Source organism: Plectrocnemia conspersa, unplaced genomic scaffold (genome assembly GCF_051122295.1).
Source record: "Plectrocnemia conspersa isolate PC_06_02 unplaced genomic scaffold, ASM5112229v1 ptg000006l, whole genome shotgun sequence".
NCBI classification, from domain to species: domain Eukaryota; kingdom Metazoa; phylum Arthropoda; class Insecta; order Trichoptera; family Polycentropodidae; genus Plectrocnemia; species Plectrocnemia conspersa.
Genome location: NW_028277170.1, coordinates 14,539,639 through 14,561,736, shown reverse-complemented (window position 1 = coordinate 14,561,736; position 22,098 = coordinate 14,539,639). Strand labels below are relative to the sequence as shown.

The following is a 22,098-nucleotide window of genomic DNA, read 5'->3' as shown; positions in this document are numbered from 1 at the left end:
AAATAATACTTAAGAACAAACTCTAGAATCAAAGGTTTTTTCAATATTAGACAATTGCAATATGCAATTGCCGGTTAAGTTTGCGAGAATATAGCTTATGTTGGCATTCAAATTTTTATTCTTATTTTTTTACTGCTAGACTGTATTTCAGCTTTCTTCTGATTGGTATCGGCTATACTGATTTCGGTTTGAAGCTCTGGTTCTAGTATTTATTATTAAGCGATTTAGCGAACATACTGTTTTTACACATTCTTGTGAAAAAATCCACATTAGCCAAAGAAATCCTACTCTATAACAAAATATATTATATATAAAGATAGATATCTATAGTATATATTTTTTCTACTAGTTTGGGTATATTAAGTTAAACCTTAATATTCTTAGCGCCTCATATACTGTAAAATTCTCCAGTTTAATTAGCTGGACATATTGACTACACCTAGCTACGAGTGGTTCGATTTTCTCTGTATTCAGATTTGTTGTATCTGATATGTCATAACGAACAAGCACTACCGTACTTGTTTCATGTGCTGACGCATTATATAGGTATTCGTAACATTATATCCGATTATTACACGCATCGGTAATGCCACACGCATTATTTTCGGAACGTTGAACACGACACTTGTTGAAAAACGTCAAATGTCACGGGTCATCGGTAAAACTCGGTATGGTACAATACTTGGACCCGCTAGTTTGTCTCCTCTTGTTTTATAGTTCATAATTGTTTCTACGTAGCAAAACCAATTATATATAACATACGCCTGCCTTATAATTGAACTTTTCTTTTGACGAGTTTAACTCGTTAATAAACAACGCGTTTACAACGAGAAAGTTCATAGTTTGATTAAATGCTACATACTTAGATTTTTGTCTTCAATATCGTCAACGAGGTTGTTTTCATTTAATATCAAATTTATACTATGGAAGTTAACATGTCAACACTAGTAGTATTGGTGTAAAAGAGTAACCACAGCGTTTCACAGCAACAGTGTATGCTTGACCTTCCCCTTACCGTGCTATGAATTCTTCATACATTTTATTTATTACAAATTTAGCTATCATTATTTGACAAGCTTCCCCAGTGCGCCATGATGACCATTATACACTTAAACATTTAAAAAACAGTTATAGTGCACATCTAAAATAGATGAGCACAATCCCACATTTTTTCCAGCTCCTCATAGCTATCGCCGAAAACATTCTTGTGTTTGGCTCATTGAGAAGCTAGATGGCACGTGCAAGAAGAGCGTTCTCAAGCGCTAACGTTCTGGTCGTGATGTGGCAAAATAAAAGACGCGATCGAAACTCTGATAATTTGTATTCCAACGCTCCTAGGAAAAAGTACAGATTCGTCCCAAACTCTAAATAACTTCTGTACTAACTCTGTCCACACTATAACGCCATTTTAATGGAATTATTCTACATCGTCATTTTCCATGCCCTTAACCCTTTGGACGCGTTAATCAAAAATAATATTTAGTTTTTTTTTTTTTTTTTGAAAAATGGAAATTTTACCTTGATTCTGTGTTTAAATGTTGTGATTTTTTAATTTTTATTTATTTAAAATGATATTTTATATTTATTCCCAAAAAAAAGTTTTTTCTTGAAAAACATTTTTTTACTGATTTTTGCGTAAAGAGATAAAAAAAATCAATTGGGCGACTTAAGTCGATTTCGGCGTTCAAAGGGTTAATCCTTTGGATGCCTGGCCTTTTGGGATTATTATCTAAATATCGATGAATATAATCCACAGTCTATTAGCAAAAGCCGATACACCAAAGGGTTAAACTGTATTAATTCAGCGGTGCTGCTTACTTTTACGGAACATTTGCTACTGATGATTTTTAACCATAAAGGTGTTGCTCTTCTTGTTTTAATATCATATTTGTAGATACTCTCTACCTTTCTAACTGAACGTAAATTCTGATAGTCCGTACAGATACGCCCATTACCTATAATGCTTTAAAAAGTGTACCTTGAAGGGTTGAAACGTCAATTCTGAATTTTATAGTCGCTCAAATTATTAGGGCCGCCGATAACAGTCCCGTTTTATTAGCAGCACCTTGCAGTCGACGTATCGCTAACGCGTTAACAAGCTGCAATTCAAACAATCGCCTTTTTGTGTACAGAGCGATCAATAAAAAACGCATTATGATTTCCCATTAATGGCCATATTACCGTTTCTGTCCGCCGGAATGGTCGTTGAATTATTATCGCCACGAGCCGCATAGTCACTGTATACCTTGTCTAATGGGGTGGCTATGTTTGTAGAAGGGCCTTTATAACGTGTGTGTATGTGCAAGCAACCCCCTTACTTGCGCAACCCCCTAGAAAAATAGCCAAAGCGGCGCCTAACACTACCAGAACCAACCCTCAACCTTTCCACGGGTTAGTTTCGTTGTTCACCTTTAACGGCAGTTAATGTCGAAGACACTTGTGGATTGGCATTTATTATACTCTTAACAATGGTATAATAAAGCTAGGTAATAGTTAAATATAATGGACGTAATTAATCATTCATCATTTTAAATATAATACAATACTCTCAACAAAGACTCAAATAAAAGTTTCGAGTGTTATTAGTGTCTTAGTTTTGCATATAAACATTTTTACAAAAAAAAATCAATCGTTGAGAAAAAGTCCATAACTGCACAATTAGAAATATGAGTTTTTCTGGAATTTCCGCATCAATTTTTTTTTTTTGATAAATTTGTTTTTATGGCCATGGCTGTTGTAAATAACATACAAATAAACAAATCAATTTCGGCATAATTAATATGATGAAAAAAGACTTATTTGTAATACATAGAAACTTGAGAAATAATATATGTACAACTATGTTTTTAAAGTTAGTCAGTTCTTGGTGTTTTTAGAAATTTAATATTTAAATTTTTTACTACATTTATGAAGTATAAAAAACGGACTATTTTCTGTATTCGAATATTTGGACTCAAGTCTCTGAATAGGATGTCGTCATGATCCCAAAGTGTAACTGAGCAATAGTTGAAACAAATGGTTTTCAACATGATTCACATTTATATCAGGGAAAATGTCGGTATGTTTTAGATGGTGTGGAACGTTTTTTAGTCAAGTCTTAAAGATTACAAATACTATTACATAAAAAGTAAAAACCTTTTTTACATTCAATAAATTTAAAAAATCTAATGTATGGCCATGAGTTAAAACCACAGATAACATTTCTAATTTTCTACTTATAATCTAATTATTTTTGAAATGCTGATTTTAGTTTAAATTAGCTAATATTTACAGGCATACCTACTAGCTTGTATAAATTTTACATTAAATCTATATGTATTACGGATTTTCATCATAATATGACTTAAACTTATAAAATTACCAAATGATTTTTTTATGGCGCGATTTTATAAAAATTCAATCGAATAAAAAAACATTAGCTGTATAGAAACTATTTTTTATAATATAATATAATTTTTTTATAAAAAATAATATGAATCGTGTATTATTTTCTATTTATTGAATAAATATATAAATGCTTATACATTGATAAAATATTTTATAGTGTATCGCATCGTTTATCTTTATCTTATCTTTTCTGTTCTATTACAATTTAATTAACTAGAAAAATGCTAAAATTTTATTTTATTTGTAATAGCTGAGCATCGTTTTACATGTGTGTAATAATTTTACATTGCGAAAGTATTCATGAACAATATTGCTGGTTTCTGAAAGCCGTATTTATTCAAGAACAAAACAGAAAGAAAAAACTCCACTGTATAATCTCAACAAACCTAAAGGGATGTAAAAAGCTTACGTTACACCTGAATCATTAACGGAGTTCATCAAGCGTTTCTTTATGACCCCAGAAGCTACAATTTCACGAGCTTTCATGGGAATATCGTGTATGAAAGGATGAAAATATACACCACCCATATAGCTTTTGTAGAACGATGATACGGTGGAGAGTATTTCAATGACTAACTAAGCGGTTTACGCTTATGAAAATTTATGTGCATACGGAATATAGAGGGGTGACAAATTCCATAAATAACTTAATAACACTTGCCTTAGGATCGATATGCGTTATGGTATTTTTACAGACCGCATGAATATATATATACATATATACCTATTCTTCGATTTATATGGTACTACAATAGTTACGGCTAAAAAAACAACGTTTTTTTAATACTTTAAATCAAAAATATTTATTTTCACGTGTATCGCAGCGATGCACAAACGCATGGGTTAAAGACTTAGTTCCACTTCTTGCATTTTTGGAACCTCTCCCACTGCCTATGCAGTTTTTCTTGAGTTAAGTTTAGGAGTGCACATGCGTCGCTGAAAATTTTGCTCGCCTGCAATTATAGTGTATATTTTAATTTTATTTATGGTCTATATCAGGTGTCCAAAAACTTTTTTTAAGAGCCAGATCATAATTATTTTAGGTTCAGCGGGTCAAAAAGCAAAATTTTAGTGAGCTTTAAAAATGTTATTTATTACAAATTTGTTTATATTTTTGAGAGAAATTTTCAAAAACGTAATTTTTGTAGGAATAAAGATTACACTTATTTAAAAAATTTTGATACCATGCAAAATAAATAAAACAGCTTGACATAAATTGTGACTACCAGTTACCGTCAAAATGACTTTACCGCTGTGTAAGTTTCATATATTAATGCTGTTTACGTTGTAGTTTTAAGTTTAATTCGTTAGGAATTAGCATCGCTCTTCTCTTTTCAAAATATCTCAATAAAAGTTTACCGTGACAAGCATCAAACTTCTGTATAATAAAGCAATTCATGAATTTACGACGCTCAAGTTCATTATTGGTACAACTGGTTCAATAACTCATAATAGATTGAGATATTTCCCACAAAGTATCTGCTGGTGAAAAAAATTACAATGAACAATCAGAGGGCTTTAAATACCTTGCATTTTCACAAGCATTATATTTTTTCCGTCATTTTTAGCACCATCGGATTTAACACATTTTAGTACTTCAGATTGTACTTTAGTTTTTTTGATTAAGGTTTTCTCAACTTCATTAAAAATTAAGGTGACCAGACGTCCTTATTAGAAGAGAATTGTCTTTCTCAAAAATTTTAAATGGTATTTTTTTAGCTCTTAGCAATTTCTCCTTTGTACTCTTAAAAAAAATTGAAGATAACCTTTGAACAAAAATTTCCATGATGACTTTTTTAGATCCCATTGTACTGTCTTTCTTCATCCTCCTCGGACAAAATTTTGGATTTTGAATAAAAAATTCCGTATTGACCATTTTTAGGTCCCATAGCAATTTGCCTTTGTCCTCCTCGAACAAAAATTTTTGTGATCATTTTTTTTTAGATCCCACGGCAAACTGGATTTTGAACAAAAATCCGTAATGACCATTTTTATTGTTTTTATAACCCATAGCAATTTGTCTTTCTTTGTTCTTCTCGAACAAAAATTTCCAAGTTGGTCTTTTTATTTTTAGTTTCCTCCTTTGCTCTTTCAAAATCTGGTCACCTTATTAAAAATATTCTTGTCTGTAGTTGTTCCATGCAGACTGTTGATGAAAGCTAAATGTCTAGTCACTTTAAACATAACTAGTATTGATAAAGCCAATGGATTTCAAAGAGCCGCGGCGCCCTGGGGTTCCACGATTTCCTCACACGTGCACCCCCAATACAAAATTTATTATTTAAATTTGTAATTAAATAAGGTGCAAACCAGTAATTTACTGTTACTTTAATTATACAAAATATTCGCATAGTTCATTTTACATATGGCGCCTTGTAAAAAAGTATATTCGGCAAGGAGAGTTAAAAAAATTGAATTATTAAATAAGGCCATTTAAAATCGCTATTTAATTGGCTATTGATGTTACTCACAATGTGCTCAACCCTTCTTACAAATGTTCACGCCGAAAGGCCGAAACATTTTTTCGGCTGCAACAATTAAACATGATTTTATTAAATCACCATCGGTAAATGGCTTTCTTGTATTACTTAATAAATGAGATACTCATGAACTGACTTTATATATATATATAAATCGTTGCGATGAAAAACTCCATTTTATACTTTTTAACTTTTGAATATCTTATAAAAGACTTAGTCTGATAATGACGATGTGTATTTTATTATTTGAGTACAGATATATTACGCACAATAATCACAACGCTTTGTCATCTAATTAGATAGCAAAATAATTATCACCCCATTCCGCTATAAATGTGCGACATTCGAGGTCCACTTGTCGTTTTTTTTTGTGGCTTTGACAGTTAAATGATGAATATCCACAGGTAATAAAATGTACTAAAGACGCTTGAATTATGACTGAATAATGTCACTGCAGAATGCGAAGCAATAGGAGCACCACATACCGACTTTTTTCGCAATTCCTTAACTCAACGGTTGACCGTTCCGTTATAGCGCATACTTTGAAATTGCAAATATTAAAAATCTTTGTGCTATATATAATGCAAGGCCAAATATGGCTATTATTTAATATTATTAATAATCATATTATAGTAGCTAGTACCTGTAATCTACAATTTTCTATTCTTAGCTTTGTGAGATAGTTCATTATTAGGTTTAAATTAATTCTAAAAACACAGATTTCAATCGGTCATTACTTTCCGAGAAACCTAATGAATGCCGGATACGATAATGATCTCTATCCACTGATATATTGCTCGAGATTTACATATCTTCTCATAGCATCTTCTGTTTGTTCTTCCTGGAACACAAAGTAAGTGAATCGCGTCGCTAAAGTTTGTGCACCGTAACACCGTAACGTAAAATTGACGAGATCGCATGATGTCCACAATACAGTATAGCACAAAAATAACACGACAAGGGGGTCGGCGAACTTATATAAGCCATATAATACATATTGCTACTAAACAAGTAACGTCTGTTTCCATTGTTCCGTCATTTAAAGATTCTTACATGATTGTATTGTTTATAAATATCTATGCATTTATATTTTGCATAAATCCATTGATTTAACTCAGGAGAGATAACGTATTATAACATTAAGTGTAAATCATAAGATCTTCTACATAGATCTCATGTGCTTAATTATATAATTATTTAAGATTTTTGCTCAGTTAAAAGTGAAGTATAAACTTTAATCATTTTTCCTGAATCTTGTAATTAGAGTTATATAATTTTCTCACTGATCGAATTAGCAACAATTAAGCACAGATACCAATTTGATTTCAGCAACCAATTGAACCGACCGATCGTTGGCAAGGTTCAATAGGACACCGCAGTCGTGTATTAAATGTTACCAATAAATATACGCCTAAACTGTTGCTCTATCGAAACAATTATGTTATTTAATTATGCACGTAGTGCTAATTTATATATCCTTCAAGTTCAATTAGTATGTGCACTCTAAATGATGCTCAATTGAGGTCTGTTTGATTATTATGTAATTCACAGTTACCATTGATGGATAATAATCATTTTCGAATTCGAACTTATATTGAAATATGTCCATGGAATGTTAGGAACATTTATTTATAAAACAAACTTTTAGTATAATATTCATTACAATCAGGCATTCAATGGTTTCTCGAGGAATGAGAATTCTCCTTTTCACTTCTCGAAAAATTGATAAATATATAGTATGTAATATTATATTGAAACATTATTATTGTATACCTCTTTATATGAAATAAACTTCGATTTGTGATAATGGACGAGATCGATCTACTTCGATTGATTACAGAATAAATTTTGATACCCCGTATTTATACCAAAATCGAAGAGAAAATTGTTACTTTACATTTGGCACATTTAAAACAAAATTAGGATTAAAAACCTCTTTGGATTATTGAAAAAACGAGATTTAAGTTCACTGGCCGGCAAACTTTATGGCATAACTCCACGTATATTTTTTCAATATGCCGATTCGCACGCGGAGCGGTTTCTTCTTATCTAATTATTAATTAGTTCTTGGATTATCTTTGATATGGTTTAAACTTTAAAACATACTTATGAATAATAATATTAATACTTGGTCTGGTGCTAATAAAATCGATTCTCTATTTTATATAATTCTAGATCGATGCACTATTTAGATGACTCAGTTATTATTGATATGTTCTTATCTTGCCAAAGTATTTAATCGCTACATTATGCGTCATCCCACAACTGCCTGATCATAACATCACACTGTCATAACTCAAGTTAGAATTGGCTACCATTCTTGTTATTCCCATTTCCACCGTTTCTGACATTGGAACTCCTGACCATGATGCAATGTCGCTAAAATTACAATAGCATTGCAATAATTGTAGTATGTGTGTGTTCTACGATGGAATAAACGATCACAACTGTTTCAACCTCGTATGCCCCATTTCGCGGTGACGAACTGAACTTCTCGGTGTGCAATCGTTCTTATATGACCCTCAACAATTTCAGGTATGATGTCACCTCTGCTAAATTGGCTCTCAAAGAGCGGCACGCGTGTGCGCCAGCACTATCCGCAGGTAAAGTTATCTGAGGTGCGCATCGCTTTCACTCGAATTGCGCAATTAAACTATGATTCGATTTCTAACTTGAATATTTTTTTATTAATAATAAACACAAGATTTCACTTGCATTAAGCAGCTATAATTCTATACTTAACAATTTTAAACTTTATTTAATAAATGATAAAAGAGTTTATCTTACACATTGAACTGATTAGTATAAAAGGCACATGAATATTTTTATTATGCTAACGTACGTGACGATCGGAGATCAAGCCCTGAAATATAAAACATATATTATAGTGGTAATACATAATGTATATGTATGTATGTGAAATATTAAAATAAAACTTATCATGACGCATTGAAACACATGTCAAGTCTGATTTGTAATAATATTGTAGTTGGAACATATAATGCTCGACGGACGAGGCCCCGCCGGCCGCCGTACTCCCGTCGTGGTCCACCAATAGTAAATACTGACTATGTTTCTTAGCAAAAAAATATAGTATATTTTAATGCTTGATGCCTTTTTTTAAACATAATATGTATATGAGAACATTTTGAATAATTTACAAGTTCTTGTATTGTAGTTTTAAATATTTAAAAATGTACTGAATATGATTCTTAAATATTTTAGAGTAGAATTAATTTAAAAATAATATAGCAAATATTATAAATATATAATAAAATTGATAGATAGCCACTTCACTTAATTTATTTCCTCGGGGAGGCTTTCTAGTCACAAGCCTCATACATCACTAATTCAACGTTATTTTTTCTATTGATACAGATGATGGAAATAACTTATATTCTCCGATCGAATTATTAACTCAATAAATAATATTAAATAGACAACACCGTACTGCGAAAATAACATCATCTAAGACGTATCTTTATTACCAAAGCACCATACTCTACCCTTTGGCAATACCCTTATGTAATAGCGTAATATGAAACACAATAACATCAAACCTTTTTTTTTCTTCAATAAAACCCATCACGCAAGCGTAGTAAGTGTATTTTAATATTCAACATTTCCATCTATTTATGCGAACGTTCTCTTCGTATATTTATAAACATTGTACGGCACACGTTTGAGAAGCGCTGTGACTCGTTGTTTATGCTCTATGGCCACGTTAGTGCAAGTGGCTTTCCAGTTGCCTCTTGCGCATCATGCTGTTAGCTGCTCGTTCATTAGTTTATAACAATAATTAACATATATAATAAATGATAACATGCATAACTATAATTAATCGTTTTATAATTATCATAATATATTACCATGACGTAACGTTAGAAATCTTCTAATAATGCGCGCGTGTGTATTGCTAAATTATTCCAAAGTGAAGTCGAAAGTGATTTTGTGTATATTTTAAAGCCGAATCAGTTGATAGTTATTTCGCGACCAGTCTGTGTAATGTATGCATAATAAAGTACAAACGTGTATATGCTTGCTCGTTAAATCGGAACAATGTGTGCTTATAATGGCTGTCGTTAAAATGTACCATTAATATAATTTATCTTGCATTGTAAATACCTGAAATTTTTGGACATACTGATTAGTTTTTTGCTTAATAACGTAAAAAATCGCTTTATTAATAACTGAACTTTTTCGAATGACACTTCCATTTGAAAATTTGACAAAAATGTGACTTCATTGTCATTGTTTAAATTAATGACTAGCTTTGCTACAGCCTTACTTGATGGTGTATTTCTACGGAATTTTTTACATATATGTATTACTAATCTCATTTGAAATGAAGGGTTTCTCAGCTTCTATCTCCAATTATGCAACAATTTTCTCCAAGCAGAATTGAGGGTTCTATGCTTATATTGGGGTAGCTCAAGATGTGGAAATGATTTTCTAGTAATGATTTGTTCTTTCGGCTTGTTCCTTAGATAACTTGAAATAATTAGTTCAAATGAAGTTACATAACATCAAGAAAAGTTATGCAAAACTAACACTGACATATACAATCAATGCATCTTTGTCATTTTGTGATAAATCAATGTCCAAGACTTGAGACCATTTCAAGAACTGTTGCTAATTCGAATACATATTCACGCCTGTTAGTTAACTCATTCGTGTGAAAAAAGTGCATAAGAATGCTGTGTGTGTGAATAAGAAGAGTTAATTAAAAAGTGTAAAATACAGAACTAAGCAACACATGATGGATAACGGTGATGTGTGAGTTTTTAATTCAATTTCCATTATACTCAATAAGGAACAAAAGGTTACGGCCGACGCGTTAATTGAACCTTTTTAAAAGAAACCTACGTGCACATATTTATTATATATGTATGTATTTTGTTATACTTATAAATTATGTATGCAAGCGGTACATTTGTTCAGCTAATGTAAGCTTCCGCTGTTGTAATAAATATATTGCACATTCAATATCAATTTTTGGACGATATAGGGTTCAATAAAATAAAATTACGTTAATATTCTTTAAATTGTTTTTAAAATTATGCATAACGTCACTTTTATCAGACGTTGACAATCATTATATCAAAATTTATCTACGACACTATTTCCACATTTTTCACTTTGTCTTCATAAGATTCACATTTCGAAGGTTTAATCTCCTCTGTGATCACAATACCTTTCCATTTTCATTCTGTAAAGCAATATCAAGTCGTACTCAAAAAGAACCTTCTTTATTCGAGTGACTTTCTCAATCTAACATTTTATCTCAGGCGTATGTTTTAGTTTTTATTTAGTGTATTCCAAATAAATTTATTTTATTGCATTGCCGAGTCGTATAAAATATGCAAATATTTTAGTTTGTAATATATATTATCTATCCATATTATAATAACACCATCAGCTTCAGGTCTGTTTGGTTTGTCATTTTACTATGAATAAACTTACGCCAGAAAAACGCTTGCAAATTATGAAAATAAATTTCGAAAATCGTGTTTCAGTTCGCGTAGTTTACCGTGAGGGAAACGAATATCCGAGCAAGTAAAATGGGTCGTTTTTACACCACGCATACTCTAATTGATAATACGCATCCGCAGAGACGTCGTACATTGCGTACCGAAGAAGATGTTTCGATTGAGGTGGACCAGAATGAGTCGATTAGCCATCGTGCTGTGTCCATCCACTTTATTGAAGAATTTGCGAAAGATCTTGGTTTACAAGCTTACAAGATCCAGCTCGTGCAATAATTAAAGCTGCTTGAGCATCATATGTTCGGTGAATGGGACTCATTTTCACCATAAAATTTTGTTCAGCGATGAAGCTCACTTTTCATTTGAGGCAAATAAAATTTATAAGCCATTATTGAGTCTCCGTTACATCCATAAAAAGTCACTGTTTGGTGTGCTTTATGTGCTGGAATCATTGATCCATATATCTTCAAAAATGCTGGCATAAAATTATCTTTCTATGGTCATTTTATTTTTTAAAGTTCTATACCTCTAAAAATATATCGCGTAATTTAAGCGATCGGCATTGTATTGTGAGTCACATTGAGTACATATATTTATATAGTACATTGAAACACCTTAATTTATACTGTAAGAGAAGTGTATATAGAATATCTCTAATCTTATCAATGTTACACTAATGTTTATTGTAGAATAAATCCGATTAATGCGATAACTGTAAATATCACTATTTTGCAATGGTTTTTACTTCTAGCATAGAAAAATAAGATAATTTTTTACTATTTAATCTGTTTCTGTATTGATAAGAGTATATAAGAATATCTCGTATGGATCTTTTTTATGTATCATTGCTTGGCAAAATCTTTTGCCATAATATTAAAAAGTCGTTATTGCACATTTATAAAATGATAAACATATTTAATGTAATTGATTAAAGCCAAGTTTATTACATACTTTTAAAGTAGAAAAGTGAATAATCAGTACAAAAAATAAATCTTTGCGACATTCTATAATCTTAATTCGTAGATATTTTAAATATATACGCTAACATCTAATTTAGTGCAACAATGGATATAATAATAAATTTGTATTAAAAAAATAGTAAATATAATATATATCATCGAATTTATATATGATACATATTTTTTCATTTCTTGTCAAAGCAAAGATGAATTAACGAGTTGTGCCAACATTCTAAAAAAAATCGAAGTGATATTTGTCAAATGTTTGATAAAAAAATACCGCTATGCTTAAATTATAATGAGCTATTTTTTAACTCTTGTATATATATATATATAAATAAAAAATAATAAATTGTTTGCTTTCTTTGCAGATCAGAGAGATCTAAGGTCCGCGTGTCTTTCTTCCAAAGTGTATGCGCACAAAGTGTTGCCGAACATCTTTTTATAGAGCCTCCAGAGGCAGTACCACCAGATTGTTTCGGTATGGCGTCTTCTCCAGATCCTGCTGTCTACAACAGGCAAGCCAGGTAAGCAATATATAGTGTTTATAAATAATTTATCTGTAAAAATATATACGGTCCATCTGATTAGATGTTTCCTTTTTTTAGCATCATTATATGTCAAAAGAACTAGAGCTCTTAAAAAAGTATCGGTTGATCGTCTCTTATCTTCAAAGTTCAAAGTACATAAAAAAAAATCCAAATTCGCATATTTACGGCCTCATTTGGTGACTGACATATTGTTTTTAATGTATATGATTTATCTGAGAAAATGTACACAAGTCACACCGATTTATAAAAAAGGAGATATACTCCAACATGTGAAAAATCATGAGTGTATGCTTAATGGAAGTGCCAAGAGCAAAAAAGTACGTCGAGTTTGCTCATGTGTCACGGTTCTCTATTTTTGGCAGCAGCTTGCTTGTTAAAGACCTTAGCCTATAATAAGTTGTCGAACTGTTGACTAGATGTCCATTGAGTATGATTGACGAACAATACTACATTGCTCAATTTGATTAGATATCGAAGTTCTTTTTCAATTCCTTAAGAGTTTTATTAGTTTGTTCGACCATTGTGCAAACATCGAAATAAAGATGTAATATGCATATGACATCGAAATACAGAATTAATCAACTCAATGGAAGTGACAAGATCAAAAAAGTACATCAAGTTTAATCGGAAGTTAAGGTTCTCACAAATTAGGATTATGTATAACTCAGTAACGCACTTTCTCTCACTGAACTCGTGTTTCTCCGTTCGTTGTGCATTTACCAGACATTGTCTCGCACGCGTCTACTCATACGAAATGCAGTTTTAACCATGATAATGGATGGTTAACGTTTCGGTACAAATTAAGTGGTCCATGCAATATTTCTAATTGATACTTTTCTTTTGTGGTAACAAGATCTCTCACCGTTGTGTGATTTGTGGTCTTAACTTTTGTAACGAGTTTATGTAGTGTGGAAGATCTCTCTTTTTGCTGTTCAAATGGTCGTTATGGTGAACTTTAAATTTTGAATAATGATAAATAGATACATTTTATTGATAATCCGTGTCTTGGTTACCAATTTATCCATTCCAAGAGTTTATATAATATTCTACTAAGGGTTTTTTAAAAAAATATAAAATATTTACAATCAGTTCAGTTTTGAGTATTAGCACTGCCATTCGTTTATAGTATATTCACCATATATGCCAAATAGTAACGTTAAAAGAAATGCATTTTTATCATATACCCCTCTAATCTTGATATTTAGATTTTTTATTTTATTCGCCCTATTTTGATTAATATAATAACATTAATTAATCGCTTTGATGTATAGGATATAACCCTCCCTTTAACAGTTACAAAAAATGTAATATAATAATAGCTCATTAACTATCGAACCCTGTGATGCGCTATAAATACATCGAGTCACTTGCTACGTATTTGATTCGATATTTGATTTGACAAGCGTGGGCGGTCCTGTCAATTGAGACCTCGTTACCAATTATTCAATTTTGATTTGACATTTAGGATCGCATTGGTATTTTCGACGCGATCGTGTTTCATTATATCAGCTTATTAAGTCACCTTTAGCTTTTAATTCAATAAATTATCTTTTATATTTTTTGAGTTTAAAATCCATTCCAGTACAGATCAATTAATAATACGTAGCAGGTAATATAAATTGACAGTCGTGTTTAATTAAAGATTACTGAAATTATGGCAAGGCCTAAGTAAAATTTAAACTAAAATAAAGCGTCGGGAATATTTCGGTAATCGAGGATAAATACTTTGGAGTACTTTGGCGATCGGATGGTACTTAGATTGGGCCGCAGTAATGAATGAGATCGGAGGACAAGGCGCCGCCGGTCGTCGTACTCCAGCCGTGGTCACCTGAGAAAATGTGTTTCCATGTGCCACCTAGCTCGTGACCAAATAAATCGGCCCCATTATACATTTAATGAATAATGTTTAACTTTCAACTTTTTCTTTATTTATGTTTTAATTTTAGTTAATGAATGAGGAGAGATGTTTATAATTTATTTTCTGTGCTATAATTGCAAACTGCTCACCGATCTAAAAAAATGTAAAAAATATAAATTTCATGTACATCCATTGTATGTTTATATAGATATTAATACTAGATTTCCAATTCGTTCAGAGCCCCAATGGCGTTCCGACGCAATCTAGATAACTTTGTTACCGTTTCGCCTCCATTTCCGTTGCGAATTTTATTTTTAAAGGTATTTCTGTTCGTCGCCGTTTTCTAGGCAAGGCTCCTATGGCCTTATTTCTCGTTAAGCCTTTTTATTCAAACACACGACACACCCTCTCGTTAACGTGACGCTAAAATTGATTACTGACTACATAGCCCCATTTCCGTTATAACTCGTAACAAATATTCATAACTATGGCTTATACCATATTATCGCTATAAAATCAGTTTTTTTAAATGTAAGAACTTATAACAAATCTTTACACTTTACATGCTATTAGATATAATAACAATCAATGAATTAAACTTTGACTTGTACTGTCTGTATTTCTTCCGTTTATTTTCCTCTGAGAGATGAGTTGACTTAGTTTGTATTTTTGGCTCGAACTGAGGAAAATTCTAAAACTCTCATTGGGTTAGGTTTGGTTTTGAACAGTTGCGAAACGTACATTTACGTTTCGCAACTGTCAAATTTAGTATCATACATATATGTACATTTTAGAGCAGTATATAATTTCACCACCGCCTATCAGTTAAAATATATTTTCACTAGTAGAAATATATATCTACTGATGAAAATATATTTGTACTGAAAATTACTGTAAAATTTATACATCACATGTAAATAAATAATGATAAGTATGTAAATAAATATGAAATCATTTAATTTTACTAGTACCTGTCAGATAAATTATATTTTCACTGGTAAATATATGTATGTATGTCCGATTTCACTGAAATGATATATTAAAAAATATTTTTGGAATAGATTTAAGACTGTTTTTCTTAAATTTTCTTTGAGGGATAACCCGAAAATTCCTGGTTTAGAATCAAGGATAAGGCTTTTTCTAAGTCGGGGGCAAAAGTAGGCCAGTCAGTGCTCATTTTTTTAATATTTCAAATTCATTAAGATTCATAGTATTGCATTGAATGACGTGCTTTTTTCTGGCCAAATTCAAGGGGGGTCAAATGCCTCCACCTGTCCTTCCTCCAAAAGACATCCCTCACATTCACTGATATTGTACAAAATAATCTTTAATCAATAACAATGTTGAGAGTAGATTTATTTTATTTAGTAACTGTATGGATTAAATATTTTTTATTTTAATATTTGCATTTAAATGTAATATTTCTTCAAAGATCATTGTTATATTTGTTTCATAGTTTTTTTGTCTTTTCCCGAATTTCGCGAAATAACCACATGAAACTGAATGCATTATATATTTCTTTTGCTGCATCAAATCTAGTTGTTACAATCTATAAAAACATGATTTAATTCAGCTGGTGTTGTTTTTGATTCTTTGTTATTTCTTGGCTTTTTTTACAGTTCAAATGCCTAAATTTACTGCTACTTATTAACATTCGTTGAATATTTCCTCCCAACTAAGTATTATATTTATAAGGTTCAGAAAGCATGATTTGCAAAAAAAAATTAACGCAAACGGAGCCGCATCAAAAAAATACACTCTGTTCCTTTGATTAATAATGCTTATTGCGAAAGTACTGCTTTTAAAGGCAGTGTTCCACTCCTTTTAATTATTTTAATATACATACACAAGGCAAAAGAATCTTATACCTAAAATACATACATCGCAAACAACTAGTTTAGTTCGAATTCGTTATTTAATTTTTTTTATAAACATAATATTCTTGCTATGATATTTTCCAAAGTCGGGCCCCAGGAATTGTTCCGGCTCCCTCCATCTCCCCTCTTGGCAGGCCTGCGCACAATAACGACTGAGGTCTATTGTGATTAGTTCGATCGTTTAAATGTTGCAAAAAATAACCAATACACCTAGAAGACATATATGTAATTCCCCATCTACCATACTCGCCTACCTCCTGTGCTTACCACCTACATATTCTTATCGAAGCAACATTATTTATCTGGAAAAACAGTAAAAATAATACGCAAGTAAAATCCAGTCTATGTTTTATTCCAACGGTATCAAAAAGTTGATAGAAATATCAAAAAACGTTGTTTTTTCATACTATAAAACACTATAAAAATATTTCGCGTGAACACATTAACTAGAGTCTCCAATTACTCGAGTATCGAATATTAAAATTTTAAAATACTCGAGTACTCTCGAGTATTTACCAAATGTACTTCTCGAATACTCGATTAATCGAATTGGAGACTCTAACATTAACCCACTAATATCATGTATCGCAAACTACGATAAAATCAACCTTAAATTTAAATATAAACACAAAATGCAAAAAAAAAATAGGGCTTAATCTATTGTTTTTTCTACTTAAAGAGTAAAGGGTTTTTTTCTCTTGAATGGAAACCACTAACGTTTTTTTATTCTTATTTTGTTAATGATAAGCATACATAAACTGTAAAATGGAAAATATTTTAACAAAATGTTTCGGCCCTTTTTAAACCTATTTTATGTACTGAACATTAAGGCTGTGTATATTAGACGTTTGTGCCAGTTTTACGAACCATATCTTAATATATTTTCATTGTGTCTTTTACTTTCCTCGGTTGTTTAGCTTCACCCTGTAATATACTTAGCTGTTATCATTAACGACTTTGCACTACGAGACGATAACTAATCGCAAGCAACTGCCCGAGTTCATTGTCTTGCAATTTAATCTAGTGCAGTGCTGACACACATTTTGAAACTGCTTCACCACCCTCAAGCCACCCTCATTCGCAGTTAATATTTTTAAAAGCGTATCAAAGACACGTCCAATAAAAAAATGTCACGTTAGATTATAAAAATGGAAGTACGCACTTGCCGAGTGGACACGTCGCCGGAAGTTGTGTTGTGCCCAAATGGTAATTGTGCCGCAGAACTTGACGCTCGGCTAGTCACGTTGATTGCGCGGATGATGCGGAAACGTTGCCTCGAATGGTGCACTTGCACCTGAGAAGTATATGGTGAACAGGTGTCCGCTCCGAAATACGTACCGTTAATCTGGTTAAGGTCAAGCCTGCCCTTTTGGTGTTATTTTCACCGTTTGCCCATGGTGAATTGACTATGAATTCTACCAAAGGATTTGCCATTTCAATGTACAGTGAAACCTCAAGCATAATTCATTTCAAATGCTCAAAACACAAAAAATAATAGAATTGAAATTGATTTGTTCCAAAATAAACTTACATTTTTAATTATTAAAATTGACTAAAAATTATTTTATTTAATAATTAATCATATCGGAATCACAACAGTCTCATCACAATAAAATATTTTTCGTTTCGTGGAATTTTAACGAGTAATGCCACCTGTTTTTGAAATTGCCGAAAATGTGACATTTTATCGTTTTGAATCGATTCATGACTTCCACTCCTGCAGCCTTACTTATGTAATAATTTTCCACAAAATTTTGTATGATTCTTACATTTTACCGATATCCTTAATATAATTTGAAATGCAGGATTTCTTCTCCTCAGACGCTCCTCCGCTGTAGCTTGGTGCTGTTAATATAAGTTCTTCGGTGGGCAGCTTCTGCAAACCTTCAACGCAATTAGGCCACGGTTTTCCCCTAGCAGGATTTAGAGTTCCCTTGGTGACCTCACTCCTTGCTTTATCGATGATCTTGAGGCAGCTCACGGTGTACAAATTGATTTTTCTAAAAGTCTCCGAAAGTATAATTTATTCCTTCGTTCGCTTTGAAACAACACTGATCACTAATCAACTAAAGATCTGTAGAATAGTTAAGAGCAGGGCTTTTTAAAACAAAAATGGTGCCGGAACTTCCTTTTTACTTAAGGAAATTATATTCTAATGTCATTTAAATTACATTTAAAACAGCTTTATCTATGTCATAAAAAAATTTTCATATTTTTTTTCAACTTTAGATATCTCAAATCTAAAGTTAAACGAATAAATACAGATATACAACTAAAGACTATATATAAAAATTGTAAAACATCATATATTTGAATAAAAGTTTATAGTGATTTACAAAGTTTTGTTCAATTCTCGTCTCGGTTCATGGCCGAATGAAATCTGAGAACCCACAGATCAACGTATTTTGAAGGATCGAAAAGTGGCAAAAGTGGTCCGACGAGTTTGATGAACAAAAGTGCCGAAACTGTATTGGTCATGAACGAAGCTCTTATTGGGGTAATAATTAGATTCATTTGCGAAAACCCGCGAAAAAATGGGAATAGCATTTATAGCATATATCAGGGCTTCTTAAACTTTTTCATTCACGACCCCATTTTATGATTGTGAGTTTCTTCGCGACCCCAGATAAATAAAAAATAATGATATAAAAATATGTTGTGCTAATTTATTGATTATGTAACAATATACATACATATGAAAAAATATAGTTTTAGAATTTGCTTAGAAACATACAAAAATATAAAATAATTAAAAATTGTATTTATTATAGTTACAAAAATTATATGCCCTATTTTTCATCAAAACTGCATTTTTTGCAATAATATAAATAAAAGAGAATATTGAGCAAAATATATATATTAGAGCCCGGGCATTTTGGTCGTCTTAGTCCGTTCGAATATATTCGAGCGCAGTCGTTAAGTGGTTAAGTACACAAAAATTAAAGGGAAAAATCGTTTTTTAATGAGACGGATGTGCTTGCTTTTTACTGCATAACAAATTAAATCTTGACGTAAAATCTCTTCAACATTTTTTAGCGATCAACGATATTGGGATTCAATATGTGTTAAAGCTAAAAAAGTTATTTCACATAAATATGTGGTGTTGAATGGCTGAAGAACACTTAATATCATATCAGAGATTGTGGGAAATTCAGTTCTAGTTCAGATCCAGAATTCAGTCAAGGGCTTTCTTGGAAAATCTAGTTTTAAGTTTGAGTCACTCGAAAGCTCAGCAAATTCCTCTTGAGCTTTATATAGCAGCTGATCAAGCCAATCAAAAATCGTTTTTGAAATCAATATTTGATATAAAATATTTACGTAACTGTGTTTCTAGTGCTTTTAAGTGACCTATAATAATTTTTGTGATAAAAGTTTTACAATGATTTTTCTCGATTATAAAATTTTCGATACTGGAAAATATTTCGAACTACCTTACTTTTTCAAATGTCATAGGTCATTTTGGAAAAAAACGCAGCAAGATCACATTTTTGTTCGGTTAAAAATATTTCGAGTTCGTCTTTTAATAACAACAATCTTCTTAAACTTTGACCTTTTGATATCCATCTTACTTCTGCATGTAAAAATAAGCGGCTATTAAGGACATGGCTCTTAATAAAATTTATAATCTTAACATCATCCTGAAGCACATTGTTCAATTCTGGTGCTATTTTTTTTGCTGCAAAGGCCTCCCGATGTATAAGGCAGTGAGTAAAAGTTATATGATCATAATGAGCAGCTTGAAAAAATTATTTAAAACATATCATTTTAATTTATGTATTTAAATTTTTTACATTAAAATCTCGCGACCCCATTAGGGGTCACGACCCATAGTTTAAGAAGCCTTGGTATATATCAAACTAAATATTTTTTAAGATGTTTTTTCGAGAATCTATTCGCAAAATCCATGAATTATTTCTATCGTTTAGTGTTAGACTGACATGCTTCTAATTACCATCTTTCAAAATTTCAACTAAACTTCAATATCTTCAGGCCAATATTTTTGCTCAAATACGCATGGAATAAAATGTTTTCAAGTCAATAGAATTTTTAGATTGTATTTTTCAGTAGTTATATGTTTACTAATGAAGTCAAAATATATTTTCACCAGTATACACATTTGTGAAATTATATGCTGTTCTAAAATGTCTATGAAAATCAATTTGCCATTTGCGTAACGTAAATTTGCTGTTCAAACCCAAACCTAACTTACACAAATTAACCAAACCCAACTTGACCTAATGAAAGTTCAAGTCTTAAATACAAACATAGCCAACTCAACTCTGAGGGGGATATAAGCGGAAGATGTACAGACAGATGTCGCATTTCGCATATTGCTTCATAGTTTGTCTGCACTTCGATATTTACTATGTTTTAAATATATGATAACTATTGATATTACTACAAACTTTTTATATGAGAATATTGGTTAAAGTGCATTCAAACCGAATTTTGGACAATAGGACGCAAAATCAATTATCACTTCTGAAAAGCAATAAAATCGTGTCGGCGCCGTCGCAGTGAGAACGCTCGGTAACGAGCGTTCCCACTGCAACGGTATTAGTATTATTTGCGTTTGCTAATAAACACGTCAGGATTGTGTAAATGTATGATGACCTTAATGACACGGGTCGGATGTGCAACCGTAGGCCAGTCGCTCTCGGGCTTCCGCTTCAGTAACCCCTTAGCGATTTGTGGTCATTGGCCAATTTTCGTAAAATATATAATTTAAACGATGTTCATAAATAGTCTCATATACAGAATGTTTTTTACGATTTATTTTCATTGTTAATTTGACAAGCTTGAGAAGTTGACATGAAATTTCTAACTCTTCCATTACTTCATTTAATTTTTCTCGCAAGCTGCATTGAAATCAACGAATGTGTGCTACGTGTTCGCGTTGAATTAACATCCCTTTTAATGATATAGTTACATGATCCGTTGCAATTTCTTAGAGGAGCATATCACTCGTTTTTACTATAATATTGGAGTAGTTCAGTTTTGTCATATTTAAAGAACTCGACTGGAATCCGGTAACTGCCGGGAGATTTTATTTGTTAGTAATATGTAATTGAGTTTAAACTTTAATTTACTCCTCGTTTCGACGTCTTATAATATATATTGTGTAATTTAGAATGGTTTCATCATCACATCGACATTATTTTCCTGTCATTCGTTATTGAAGTTAAACTATTCCAAAACGTTGAAACCTACTGAACTTCATAAAAAAAACGGCACTGCCGATATGTGTCCAATTCTAAAATCGCTGTATCCACTTCCGAAACCCTTCTTTTTTTATTGAAATACGTTTGCTGCACAACATGTCAAAATTGAAATGGATTCTAATTAATTTACAACTTGCACAATGTGCGCGCTTTGACACAATTGAAACCTTTCATCGACTGTTGACAATGTTCGACTATAACCCGTCTATTCAACAACGATCAACTTGTTATGACTCGGACCTATTCATACTGTATGAACATTGAGTTGAGTTTATAAT

The 22,098-nt window shown here is 31.7% G+C and overlaps 1 protein-coding gene across 4 annotated transcripts in view; it reads left to right on the top strand.

Moving 5' to 3' along the window:
* LOC148234324 (uncharacterized) overlaps positions 1 to 22,098 on the top strand; it is a 145,989-nt gene that overhangs the window by 103,101 nt on the left and 20,790 nt on the right. For 3 of the 4 annotated variants that reach the window (XM_088187429.1, XM_088187431.1, XM_088187430.1), the window contains exon 4: positions 12,684 to 12,839. In XM_088187429.1, the coding sequence (XP_088043555.1) occupies positions 12,684 to 12,839 (156 nt within the window). Of the gene's footprint in view, positions 1 to 10,354; positions 10,644 to 12,683; positions 12,840 to 22,098 lie in introns of those variants that run through there. The other variant, XM_088187432.1, reaches the window with a different exon arrangement.